The sequence below is a fragment of the Urocampus carinirostris genome, chromosome 4, assembly GCF_059441175.1.
Source record: "Urocampus carinirostris isolate Australia breed hairy pipefish chromosome 4, RoL_Ucar_1.0, whole genome shotgun sequence".
NCBI lineage: Eukaryota > Metazoa > Chordata > Actinopteri > Syngnathiformes > Syngnathidae > Urocampus > Urocampus carinirostris.
In genome coordinates this window covers 26,359,005-26,372,910 of record NC_142352.1, presented here as the reverse complement: position 1 = coordinate 26,372,910, position 13,906 = coordinate 26,359,005, and the positions used below count along the sequence as shown (strand labels likewise).

The 13,906-nt window shown below is 39.0% G+C and overlaps 1 protein-coding gene across 7 annotated transcripts in view; it reads right to left on the bottom strand.

The window, feature by feature from the left end:
• Positions 1-13,906, bottom strand: part of akap13a (A-kinase anchoring protein 13a) — a 134,662-nt gene that overhangs the window by 67,148 nt on the left and 53,608 nt on the right. For all 7 annotated transcript variants that reach the window (XM_088333986.1, XM_088333987.1, XM_088333988.1 and 4 more), the window contains exon 10: positions 12,068-12,138. In XM_088333986.1, coding sequence (XP_088190112.1) covers positions 12,068-12,138 — 71 coding nt within the window. The remainder of the gene's footprint in view (positions 1-12,067; positions 12,139-13,906) is intronic.

The window sequence follows — 13,906 nt, the reverse complement described above, 5'->3', positions numbered from 1 at the left end:
CATACAAACTCCGCACAGGAAGTCTGGAGCTGGATTTGAACCCACAACAGGTTCCCATGACATGAACTGTGCCGCACAAGCGCTAACCACTGCGCTGCCGTGCTGCCCTCTCTAAAACAGTGGTCAGCAAATGTTCTGTACCATGGACCGGTTTAATGCCTGACAATATTCTCGTGGCCTGGCCCACTAGAGATTTGACATGGGAAAAGGCATTAGATGTTATCTCATTTTCACACCAATTTTACATCGAACCATGTTGTCTCGGCTTTTGTTTTTAAATCTGAAAGGTGTAAGTGTTTAGTGAACTGTTATACAATGTAGTTTTGGCTGAGCTCTTTTACATAATGCTCCAGTACAGAAGCCACAACAACATAGTTCAACATGGCTGCTTGAGTAAAAAATAGTGTAATAATGAGATAAAACCTAATGCCTTTTGCTTTGACACCCACAATCCTAGTTGTCTTGTGGCTGGGATTTGGCGCTCTCCCCACCACAATCCGGGTTTGATTGCCATTGCATCTAATGCCAAGCAAATTACATTGACGACTGACCAATCATGGCTTACAAGCAAAATACTACCATGAAAGCTCGGTGTAATGCGTACCCACACTTACTTGCTTTTGGCAGAAAAAGATGAATGCATGTATAGACAAATTCATTCGGTATAACCAAAAACTATGGCTTTTTTTTTCTGTGTGGCCCGGTACCAGTACTCGGCCCAGTAGTTGCTGACCCCTGATTAAAACCTTGCTACACCAACAATAGTTTTGATGGACAGGACAGGGCATTAGTAACTAGATGCAGAGAACACTTGCAATAACACGGTTCACTTTTTAGTCTTGTAATTTCACTGATTCGCATCATGCATTGTGTCCTGCATTCTAATTGGGTAAACAGTATCTATGCTTTTCAGGTCACATTGATGATTAGAATTACAACTTGACAGTACAGTAATTATTTGTATTATATATAAATATATCTAAATACTTTTACTTGTTAAACAAATGCATTAGGCCTTTGTAAAAGGGGTATGTTCTTTGGTTTTAGTGTATAGTAGTGGTTAATGTAATTGTATTGAAATTATTATTTTTTTAAAACTAAAAAATAGAGGGAACATAACCTCCATGCAGATGGAGCTATTGTAATGGATTTCGAATGATGTCCAATCTTACGAAATGATCCCCGTCAGATTAAGATATTATGTATGATTTTTATCATTGTTTCAAGCATTAGTGAATAAATCAAGGTATTCTTTAGATGCATTATCATTATTAAACTCATATTCCGTACCCAAATAAGGATCTAACTAAAGACTTGGCATACAATAATTGCTACTTTCAAATCCAGGGTAAAAAAAATCTTCAACTCCCATGAGAAAGTAGGTTTGTGGGCCAGCACACTAAGAAGTGATGTCATGTCAAAGCTAAAAAGAGATTAAGACACGGACAGTACACTCATTGATTCAGTGAATAGCAACAGCCAAAAACAAGACTACAAATGTGGCCCCAACAGAATCCATGTGAGATAGCAACAAATCATTGGTTAAGATATCTCCGACAGCAAAGGGTCGGGCATACTCGAATAACTACATTGAACACTACACACAGGCAAGTGCACAATGTGTGCATTGTCTGCATTTGTACTAAGATACTTAAAAGACAATACGTGATATGGAACATTAATGGACACATAAAACGGCATGGCAACAGAAAATTACAAAATAAAAACAAATTCAAATGTTTCACTTGTGGTGGGTTTTGAGGAAACAGGTTTGCCCAAAGGAATCCATGCATACCATGGTGTAAATTGGAGTCCCACAGCACCACACATCTGGAAGCCATTGCTGACTTTCCACACAAGCGGACAGTAAGTCTAAACACTCCTTTTACACAAGGATAAAGATACGTAGACATTCCCAGACTTCTTTAGACATTTTTGTGACTTTTGTTTATGAAAAAAAATATGAATTCCTCCAAAGGCTTTTTAAACCCCTCTTTTTACAGTGTCTAAGCAAAGGCGGCATAATGCAGAGCAACTTTGACATTAAACAGCCAAAAAGGCATCATGTCCTTAAAAACTCTCACTAGAAGATGTTTGCAGTGGTGTCTGGTGTGAGGTAATTGTGAATTGAGTGATGAAGTTTAACTGGCCCACCTACATCTGTTAAACATTTGATGTGGATACTATACAATACAAACATAGTATAAAACTTTCAAATAAAACGGATCTGTTCCGAAATGTCTGTGGCAGACATTAGGTGTGATTCATGATGAAATGAATGGGAAACAATCAAATCTTATCGCCCCATTCAGGAAAGATGTAAGAAGCCAGTGCTTCAATTATTTTCTGCCATAGGAGCCCGAAAGCAAAGGAAATATTTAGTGAGACTCTTAATCTCTCTACTGTTAAGCGTTCCTGTTTCCATCAAGGTTCATATCCTCCCCCCAAACACAATTCTGGTTTTGAACAAGATATATTGTCATGTTTTGCGTATTAAAAAATCCAGAAAGAAATATTCTAGAAGCGATAGGTTGATAATCAATAGTACAATAAGTTATTATGACAACCCTATAAAACATCTTCCTTTACTCAGCCAGAAAGCAGTCAACTGGCAATAGTGACATACCGTAAATTCCGGACTATAAGCCGCTACTTTTTTCCCAAATGTTCAGCCCTGCGGCTTATTCAGTGAAGCGGCCAATTTATGGAATTTTTCTAACGGCCACCAGCGCCGCTGGAGTATAAAAGGTAAGATTAAGACCAGTAGAATATGTGCGCCAAGAAAGACTGCAACCTCTAAGTTTAAGCATACATTGTCTGTTAAGTTAGGGTACGTTGCGATAACGAGGAAGACGCCCTTAGTGGCGATAGTTATAAGGACGAAGTGGAGGACGAACTACCGTGAATTGTGGTTTGAACAAATGTATTGATACTAATAACAGAAAACAAACAATGCGAGGTTTCAACAACCCCTCCTGACAATCTCAACAGCAATCAAGAATATTCACAATTTTGTTATATCTGACAATATTCACAATTACGGGATGCTTTTTTTTAACAGCCACGTTTGATACATTGCAAGCGTGATCCTACTAGCGTGTTGGTACCTTTCAAAGGCACAGTTTGGGATGAAAGTTATATTATTATCATTAAAGCTTTGAAAACTCACTCGGTGTACCGTCTTTCTTCATAAATATGTGTAACCATGTATAATATGTATTTGCAACTGTATATTTTTGTAATGTATTTATTTTATAAATTTATTCTGTTGTGTGTTCTACGGACGAATCAAAAAGAAGGGGCGGAGCAAACGCGGGCTGATGGGAAGTAGGGTAAAGCTGAGTTACCGGTAGATCTGTCTGTTGTAGCAGCGGACAATAGAGGATATATATTTTTCCCACCCTTAACTTTGGAAATATACATTTTGTTTCCTTGGATTACTTTCAACGGGACCCGGACTTTACAAGTCGGCATCATACGTTAATTACAGGTATCATTTTCCATTTATGATGCCAACTATGGTTCTAGGATTGTGTACTATCCATGTAGTTACAAACGAGGAACTTACAGTCTGGTCTGGGTCAAACTTGTGATTGTGTCACAATTTTAATGCGGGTGCACGCGGCTTATCCATAGGTGCAGCTTGTGTAAATACAAAAATGGCTAATCACCTAGAAAGTGGTGGATGCGGCTTATAATCAGGTGCGCTCTATAGTCCAGAATTTACTGTAAATTAAATAGCAGTGATTGTACAGAGCTAAGTTTCGAAGCAAAAGTGCGTAAACTGCTGCATCCAATCAGTATAAAACAGTGGTCTCAAAATCAATTGAGTTGGGGGATGCGGAAGCTAGGATCCAGGTGAGATTGGGCCGGATGTACTTATTCACAAAAACAGCACTGATGACAAAAAACACTGTTCTTAAGGGAACAGTGTTACATATTTGTGACTTAGCTGTCGCTGTAATGTGTCTTGCAACATAAAATTAGTCGAGGGAAGACTACAAACTACGGAGACTGAAAGTGAGCAAAAAAAAAAACTTTCTTCCAGTTTTTAATCAGCCTTTCTCAAAGACAAAAAGGGGATTTTTTTCAAAACAGGAATAAAACCTAGGGGAGAAAAAAAAGAGGCAAAAAAAGGAAACTAGGAAAAGAAATATAGGGGGAAAGAAAGAAAAAAAGGCAAATGGAGAAAAAGAAACAAAAGAGGAAAGAAATAAAGAAAGAGAAAAGGTCAAAAACGAAAAAATATATAATAATTTTTGGGGTTTTATTAAATTTGATTATTTTTCTCTTTTTATTTTTTCATTTTTGTCTTTTCTTTTTTTCCATTTTACCCTTTTCTTTTTTTCTCCTTTCTTTTTGTTTCTTTTTTCCCCTTTTTCAATTATTTCCCTTTTTCATTCATTTCCTTTTTCAAACGTAATACGGTGTGTTTTGGTCACTTGAGTCTCCATATGTTGTCTTCCGTTGTGCTTTTAGCACTCATTTTCAGTGGCACAACAAAATACAGCAACATCTAGTGGGAAAATAAAACACACTGTAATTTTCATATTAAGGCGGGGGCATCAAACTATCATCTTGGGGGCCCAATTGTGACCCAGGCAGCGAGTTCAAGACCCCTGATATAGAATGTCGAGACTTTCCCAAGCAAAGTTAAGTGTAGCAATCATTCTTCATCCAGTAAAGTAATGTCTCCATTGAGAGGTTACAAAACTAAAAAAAGAAGTGTAAAAATTTAAATCGATGAGAAAATGTCACCATTACAACTAATTCAAGAGTCGTCAGCGGTCCAAGCTATGTCTTCCTCCATGCCCTGCTTGGCTACAGCTGGACGAGCTATTTGCTGTCATCACAAAGCTCCCTAGGTATGAATGGGCGCGTGAATGGTTGTATGTCTTGTGTGTGCCCTGCGACAGGCTGGCAACCTTCAAGGTGTACCCTGCTCACTGCCTGAAGACAGCTGAAATGGAATCTAACCACCCTAAAGGATAGGTGGTTTAGAAAATGGATGGATGGATGGATACAGTGGTACCTCTAGTCACGAATGTCAATACATGCCAATGTTTCAAGTTACTGAGTACCTGAGTACTCTTTGTGTCACCATCACAGTTCAGAGTTCAGAGACGAGGAGGAGGAAGGGCTCAGCGAGATAGCGGGAGGAGGACGCACTGTGTTATACGTCCAGGTCTATATTTAAATCCCTCAGAAATACGTTTGAGCTGTCTCTAAGATTAGACCAAAAAAGTCCACGAATAATTACAAACTCCAAATGGATAGTTTTATCAAATAAGGCTCTTTTGATTCCACAGCTGTTATTTGGAAAATTGCAGCAATTATTGAAACAATATGAAGAAAGACTATCAATGCCTTCAGACTGCAAATGCTCGTTGACTGCATGACATACTATATTGATGAGTGATTGGCTCCTACACATCAATACAGGCGTTATTTTTTTTAAATGAATGACCATTTCATTTTCATCGATACAATCTGTTCAGCAGAGGGGATTTCCGTTTTAAAACTGGCTTGTATTTCTCAGTAAAATCTAGGTTGTAAATCCAGAGTTGGGGCTTTAGCCAACACACATAACTTCTTTTAGCTTGTGCAAAGATTTGTCAGTTTTAAAACTTGCTGCTGATGTCAGCTACTGTTTGAGGTGTGAGGGTGAGAAAAAATACGCGGAGAAAGATAGAGATTAGCGTGGGAAAAAGCCATGGAGCAGTGGCTAACATCTTCTTCCAACCTCAGAATAGCAGCAGGTTGTGGCTCTGGGCCAAATGACTTGACTCCAGCCGGCATTTCACATCCCAGCAGCTTGATGCCCGTAAAACACATGAGCATCATCCTCATGGAGTTGATCATTTTTAAACTAACTAGCATGGAGAGAGATAGAAGGAACTGCTGTGGTGTGTTGATTTTCCTGTTGAGCATATGCTGTTTTTTTTTTTGTTTTTTGTTTTATTTTTTAGAAAAAAAAAACACCTTGAACATGTGTTGCACTATCCCTGGCTTGAAAGGTTTTTTGTTCAAAGCCCTAACTCTGACACAAAATCTTTAAATGAAACGTTAAACCTTGTTTGAAGATTTAGGCGTAACCTGAAGTGATCCTTTGAAATTGTTTAAAACCCAAATTGAAAAGATAAAATTGAAAGCCAACTTCTAGACCTTAATGCTAACTTGAAACTATAATCCACGTCTTGAATCCCATTTCGAAACCCAATGCCGTGTTTTCAAACTCATTCCACAGACTTTCTTTAAATTGTGACCCAGATGTACCTTTTAAGTTTCCTGTGAACTCTGGAGTAAGACCCTTTTAAGACAGCTTAATTTTTTTGAAACTGATTTGAAATCCTAATGGTCAGCTTTAAACCCTGCCTAAGAAAAAAAAAAACATTTAGATTGAAAGGTCTATGAAAACCCCAAGAATGACACCAGCAAATATTTTATTTCTGTCTCGCTTCCATCCATTTTTCCAATTGACGTGAGTTTCAAGGAAAATCATATCCTGGAGGTAAATACAATGCAGGGGAAAAACTTAATAAACATTGAAATAATCTGTAATCAAGACAAATTATGCCATGAAGACAAGCCGGTTGAATGCATAGGATTAAAGTTGTCATTATTGAACGAGACGAATTGGCCAAGATCACATGCAAACACACACAGCGCTTGAGCCATGAGGAAAAAGTGAGGCACAGCAGAAAAGAAAAAGATTACATAAATGCTTCTGAAGTTTTGAAAAGAGAAAAACTAACCTAAGCTTAAAACCTTAATACAAGAGCAGATGGTACATGACCAAACAAACCAACTGAGGTACTCACAACGAGCAAATGCAGTATGCGCAAATCGCCCTAATTTGCGTGTGTTTGTGACCTTGAGAGTGGGGTTCAAAAAGTTGGGGGAAGTAGTCAACAAACCTTTTGCAGCATCCCCAGTGGAGATATTTTATTACAGGATTCAAAGCAAGCATGCCATATCGAGTTTAAGCTTCAATTTCATGGGTGGAACTTTACGCGTTAGTGGAGTTGCAACCAAACTCTTCCGACGTTCGCAATAAGAAAATAAAAAAAACTTTCTTTGGTTGTCTTACCTTGATCAAAACCACGTTGACGGCCCTCTTGTCTTTGGCACAGAAGCTATACCTCCGCTTTGTGCGTTCATACATTGTCCCCTCCTTCCAAACAATAACAAAAATATATATCCAGAAAAAGCGGAGGGAAACGAAAGCCGATGAGCCGTGTTTAACATCTGGACAAGGAGTCTGCTTCTGCACCCTCCTCCTTCTTCTCTTTCCCACCCCAAATTTTGAGTACGGCCTCTGACTGACTGGGGCCCACCCCCACATCCGGGGCTCTCTGAATGTCCCTCTGTGTTTCCTTCAGTACAACACAACATCAGCTAGGATACAGTAGAACAGTCGACACATAAGCTATTGTGCGCTCAAATGACACAGTTCAACCGGCGGGGAGGTTTGATGCTACCTAGTGGGCAGGGGAGAAACATTCAGGAGGCTCCTGGATGGGTGGCACATAGTAGGAAGGCAACACCGGCAGCAAGGTGAATATTGAGAAAAATTGAGAAAAAAATACAAACATGTATGTAATCCTAAAAGTAGACAAGAGACAGCAAACACTTACAGAGACTCATAAATACAACCCAGAAAGTCACTTGCTGCTCCCTGCCCAGTCTGGAAGATCACAGCTGTGACGACAACAATATGAAAGCCTCCCATCACCTACTTAGACCTGCTGCTTCCTGGCAGATGCTACAGGTCTTTCAAAACCAAGACTAATGGGCTTAGAGACAAGTTTCATCCCAGAACCATCATCTAACTAAACAAGCTATTTTATTCTTAATGAGGTATGTGCAGCAATTTGAAATTTTACCAGACTTAAAATACAGAATAAAACTCAAACTCGATACACTTACCCTCTCACTGTGTAGACTTCTACAATTTGGAATTGTAATTTTAAAAAGGTTGACACTAATATTAATTCCTTTTGGAAGAACTTTTTCCACATCTGAACAAATTTGGGGTCACCCAATCCCGTCGGGACCTTAGAAGAACCACTGTAATTATAGTGTTAGAGACAAAAAACAGCATATTTCACTGGCTATTATCACTTGGGGTGTGTGACTGCCAAGTATTCAGAAGATTATGGCCGGCTCGACTCCGCGCTCCCTCAAGATCCATCCGCGTATCCTTGAGGGAAGAAACTCCTGACTGCGCCTGATGATGTGTCATCAAACCGTGCCACGGCAGAGGATTAACTTAACAGCGTTTTCTTTTATTCTAAATCAATAGGCTTCTTAGTCTGACAGAACAGTAATCCCAGATGATCCTATAGGAATTCCAATCAGCGGAACGAGGACAACAACGGCTGAGAACAGAAGGAGATCGTTTTTTGGGGTTTTTGCTTTTTGTGCTGAGTGAGAAGGGCATCTGATATAGTGGAGGGTATGACGAGAACACTACGCCGAACAATATTCTTTCCCTACATGACCTAGCCGATCTTTGGTCCTTACATCACTTGTTTGCCAAAAACAATGCAGTTTGCGCGTGCTAACTGCCAAGGTCGCAGTTGAGGGCCAAAGTTTTGACAAGTGTCAATCAGACAATTTTTGAAGCAATGAAAGGCGTGTGAGTAGTATTGGATGAATAGTTAAGAGAATTTATGCTAATTGCAGATTTTTACTATAGAGTCAAACAGATTTTTTTTTTTTTTTTTGCAGTAGGGCAGGTGCATTTCACTATTCTTTACACATCCCAAGCTATTTATCATGGTCACCTGAGAGAAGAAAACACCAAGCTTAAATTTCTATCAGGAAAATAATTTTAGTTGCTCTGGTTCCTACGACCCAAAGGAATTCTAAATAGCTTAAATGAAGGGGAAAATACCCTATAACACCTACTTTTGTGATATTGCCTTACCCGCAATGACAGAGTAAAATAAATTACAGGATCTAAGTAAGAGTCTGGGTGTGCTAGTTGTCACCTACAACCCTATCTAACAACTCATTAAAGGGTATACTGTATATAGGAAGTATATTAGTGACTTGTATTTGTTTTAATTTGTATTTGTTTGGATGTGCTGCAAAAAACACAGTTCCATTTAAGGTAACCAGAAGGAAGTCAACAACACCCCTGGTCACCAAAGAGCCGCGTAAATAAATTGGATCCCAAATCTTTTTTTGTCACAGCTGTCTATGGCCTGTCATCTGCAGTGAGAGATCAGGGAACATTTGTTTGGCTGATTCGCTTTACTATATTTTACTGCTTTCAGATCTTACACAACCCCAAGGTGGGGCGGGTCGGTGTGTCCTCAATAGCTGATTCCCCAAAATGTGTCACACATCCGCGCAAACTCAATTTTTTTAGCGGATCCAAAGACAAGCTTGCGCCACACAGGACCTGACATGACATGGACCATAGTTTCTGTAAATGTATGCAGAGAGCAATTTATAATATGACTTTCCGGTTAAAAAAAACTTGAGTTTGATGTCTGAAACTACAAATGCCAATTACTGTATATTTAGTGATCATCACTGTAGAATTGTTAACCCTTAATAAGAATCTAGACATATAAATAACAAGGCAAAAATAGCTTTTCATCTGGCTTATCTAAATGAATAGAAGAAATTGCTCTATTTCCAATTCTGTCTGACATATCTGAAGCACTACATGAGGGCGGCAACAATGGGGAGGATCATAGCAACATAAAAAAAAAAAAAAACTTCATTTAAAATGTTTAACTTTGAAACATGAATTGACTAATACTTTCAAAATCATGTGTCACATGCCCTATTACTGAGGGAGCGAAAAAATAAATAAATATACAGCATGATGCTTCATATTTCAATACAAACCTGAAGTACTGGTGAGAAAAATAAATAAATACAAAAATTGGGGGGGGGGAACATAACAGCTGTCACTGCTGGCCCTTCTGCGTTTTAACTGTCGCAATGATTTTCACGCTTGTTTATTTTATGTAGCGGTTCGATATGCTCGCGCTCGTTTAGGTTTCATGAGATGCTGTTGCGCGATGTAATTTACATATTTCAACACAGCACAGCAGATTGTAATTCATTGTGTTGCTCCAGCCACATGTTTCTGCCTGATAAATCTTACCAGAGATCATCTGGACCTAAAAGTACGATTGAATAACATGGGGTCTAATAGTATGCCTGTTTTCTTCATACCAGCATATATCTAGCTGATGATTAATCATGTTTTAATGTTAGGTATTGTGGGAGGAAACAGCTCGCTTACTTTACTGTGTCAGTCCAGAGATCTCAAACAGTCCTAGCAAAGCGCCTACTGCAGCTGCTGCAGCCTCATTGAAAATACAGCACATTTAACCAAGATCTTGTGACAAGGGACGGATGCTGTCTAGGGAGAGAAGAGTTTATGAGGCAAGGCTGCTCTCTGCTGGTGAAGCTTGCTAGCGTGACCAGGAAACATCTGGCTTTCAGGAGCAGGGGGGAAAAAACGCCAATATGTAACCGCAGGCCTGGAATATGCGGAAAGCCGCGCGGGCTTTCAGCTGCTGAGGAATCTGTCAGTCAGCAACATTTCTGGGAGAAGATAGCCTCCATGTGCTTGTGCATAAATAAACTTACAAGTAGGGAAGATCCTGTTGCATGGTGTAAACGCCATGTAAAAGTCCAGCCTTCAAAAGACATGGAATGAAAAGTGAACTAGCAGGTCGAAAGAAAAAAAGTCCTGGGGGCTTCAAATGTGTCGTTGGAACCTCAAAGTGCATGTAAGCAAATTTCACCTCATTACTCTTTCTTCGCCTTTCACACGCTTCCCCTATGACTTGCTAAGAGACAGCATGTCGTGCCTGCTAAAGGATACTTGAAAGGAGGAGAAAAAATGTTTTTGAGCTAATTGGCCAAAGCTAACATTGACATGGCAGAATGTTAAATGGCTTCACAGTGGCAAACACAAAAACCTCAGGATAGTTTAAGCGTTTTCCCACTGATCAAACCCATTAGACACAAGTCTAATTGTCATATATTTTGATATGTGGTGTGTTCCTCAAGATTTTTTTGACAATCCAACTATGCAAATCTTTACAAAAAAAGATAGTCGAAACACAAGCCTAGCAAATGTTAGTACTGAAAGAGCAACCGACTTTTCCAATTACACTCTAAAAACACTTGGGTCAAATACAACCATTTTAGAGTGGGGCAATCCACAACCTAATGTTTTTAATAATCCTTCATAAAATGTGTGGCAATCACGCGTATACATACCATCTTGCTAAATGTGTAAAGGGTTTCAAATGTGATTTTTGTATGGTCTGAGCTGGTAATCCTAATTGTTAATCATGTTCAATATTCAAACTAACCTATTTGTTTTCATGATGTTTATACGGTGTTTTTGATTGCTTTTACTCAACTGTCTCAGGGGGTTGAATCAACTGTCAATATAAATTGTGATTTAGCTGCTTCGTTGTTGCCTTAGGAGAAGAAAGCATAAGTAAGTCTTTTCTGACTTGCAATTTTTCTTTTTGTTTTCAATTTTCAAAAATTAGGATCACAAATAATAGTGTAGGGCGGCAAGGCGGCGCAGTGGTTAGCGCGTGTGCGGCAGAGTTCTGAGATCATGGGTTCAAATCCAGTTACCAGACTTCCTGTGCGGAGTTTGTATGTTCTCCCTGTGCTTGCGTTGGTTTCCTCCGGGCACTCCGGTTTCCTCCCACATTCCAAAAAAACATGCATTTCAGGTGAATTGGCCGGTCCAAATTGTCCCTAGGTGTGAATGAGCGAGCGAGTGCCCTGCGATTGGCTTGCAACCAGTTCAGGGTGTCCCCTGCCCACTGCCCGAAGATAGCTGGGATGAGCTACAGCACACCTGCGACCCTACTGAGGATAAGCAGTGCAGATAATGGATGGATAATGGATGGAAATTATAGTGTGCGTATAAACCTTCATTAACCAAGAATCTACATGCTAAGCCAAATTGTATACAATAATTGTTAGTTAACAACATATTTGAAAAAGAATAACTACAATAATAATAGTAACGATAATATAGATAATGAAAATAGTTGGAACTTACTGACGATGAGTTAGTCTCATATACTTCTTCCAAGGCACAGGTAGTCTCGGCAGGTTTCAGCATGATCACCTCTGGAGAAGACAGACACAAAAATCAGATGGTGGGTGCAATGACAAAGCAGCAGCATGGAGGAATCAATAACAAGTGAAGTGAGACATTTTTATCCTGGGTGCGTGATTGTGTGTGTACGCACAAACGTACACGCACACAAACAAATATACACACAAGAGAGTCAGAGCAGCCCTGGGCTAAAATAACTTTGCTACTGTGATCTCAGGCTTCATTCTCCATGAAAAAAGTAAAAAAAAAAAAAAAAAAAATCACACCTTGGTATAGTGATGAAATATAATGTGAATCTAAAAGCTCCGTAAGGAATAAATGTGGTTTTGACTCAAAAAGTGGCTGTGTTATGAACTATTTTTATTCTGTTTAAAACACTTTTTTGGGCAATGGAACAAAAGCTATCTTTTTGGATGGAAATAAAACGTTCTGCAGTTTCATGGATGATTTACTTTAAAATTGTCTCCTGAATACTCTACTACACGCTAACGGAGTGAATATTCAATTTTTGATAATGTTCATAAGGCTGAGGTTTTGGTGAAACCATTTGGCTACATATCATGTACAGGCTCACATATGGACGTTATCCAGTTTAGAATAGAAAAATTGTTGAGCCTTTCAGACTATTAGTAATTAAGTTAAAAATTAAAACGTCATGGGTATTGGTAAAAAATATGTAGTTTGATATGGAAAATTAGTTAGGTGCGTTTAAATACAATTATTTGGTCAATCCCTTTACTAACTAATGCAAACAAAAGAGTCATACTTGGGCAGCAATATTGCATGATAAAAATAAATATAATAAAAATAACAATGATAAATCAAAAGGTACGTGCTACCTAATAGGGCTACACGATTAACCGAAATGTAGTCAATATGTGACGTAGTGCAATAGTGCAATCGCAAGACACTGCGCTTTTTTTCATGGATTAATAATTCCAGCTTGTTATGTGAGTGATGGAGTGCTTGGCCAACAAGAATTTTCACAGTTCGGGTTTTATCAGCACCGGCCATTCAGAGGCAAGTTTTAATGGCACTAGCCAATAGAAAGGCAAAGTTTGCAGTTGTTGCACAAATGGTCACTAAGCGGTCCATTACATTGAAAAAAAATCAATTAAATCTGACTCTGAGGACGCAAAGCAATACTTATCACCAGCGGATGTGGATTGTTATCGCATGCAGGAATACTGCGGCAGCGTTGGAGGGAAACCTAGCAGCTAGGCTAACAACTTTAAGCCACCATTGCTGGACGTAGCTAGTGCCAAACGCCAGATCCCTTGCCCAATAAACGGATGACTTGGTGCTACTACTTGTGGGAAACTGCTTCGTTTGTGACCTTTGTCTTTTAATCATGGAGAAGATCATGCAAAAGTCTCGTTACCTGAAGCTAGTGTTAAACTAGCCAGCCGCTCTCTAAATCACTTACTTACACTGAAAGGAGAAGCCCTCCAATTCTGTTGTACTTTTGTATGATGACAATTATTCAACTGCAATTCTGTTTTTGGTACATCTAGTTTTGATTTTGTTCCAATTGTATAGTCTCAGTCTGTAATATTGTCATCTTAAGGTAAGTTTGCATATCACTATGTTCGAGTTCTTCCCAAAAACAAAACTAGCACAGACAATGCACTTTTCTTATAAAGTCGAAAAACGCAGTGAAATTGCAATACAGGTATGGAAAACTGCAAAGTTTTTTATACCAAAATCGGGCATTTGCCACGTGATCACATGGTGTAGCGCTATCAATTACCTGAATTCCTTGCATATTTCAAAACTCCA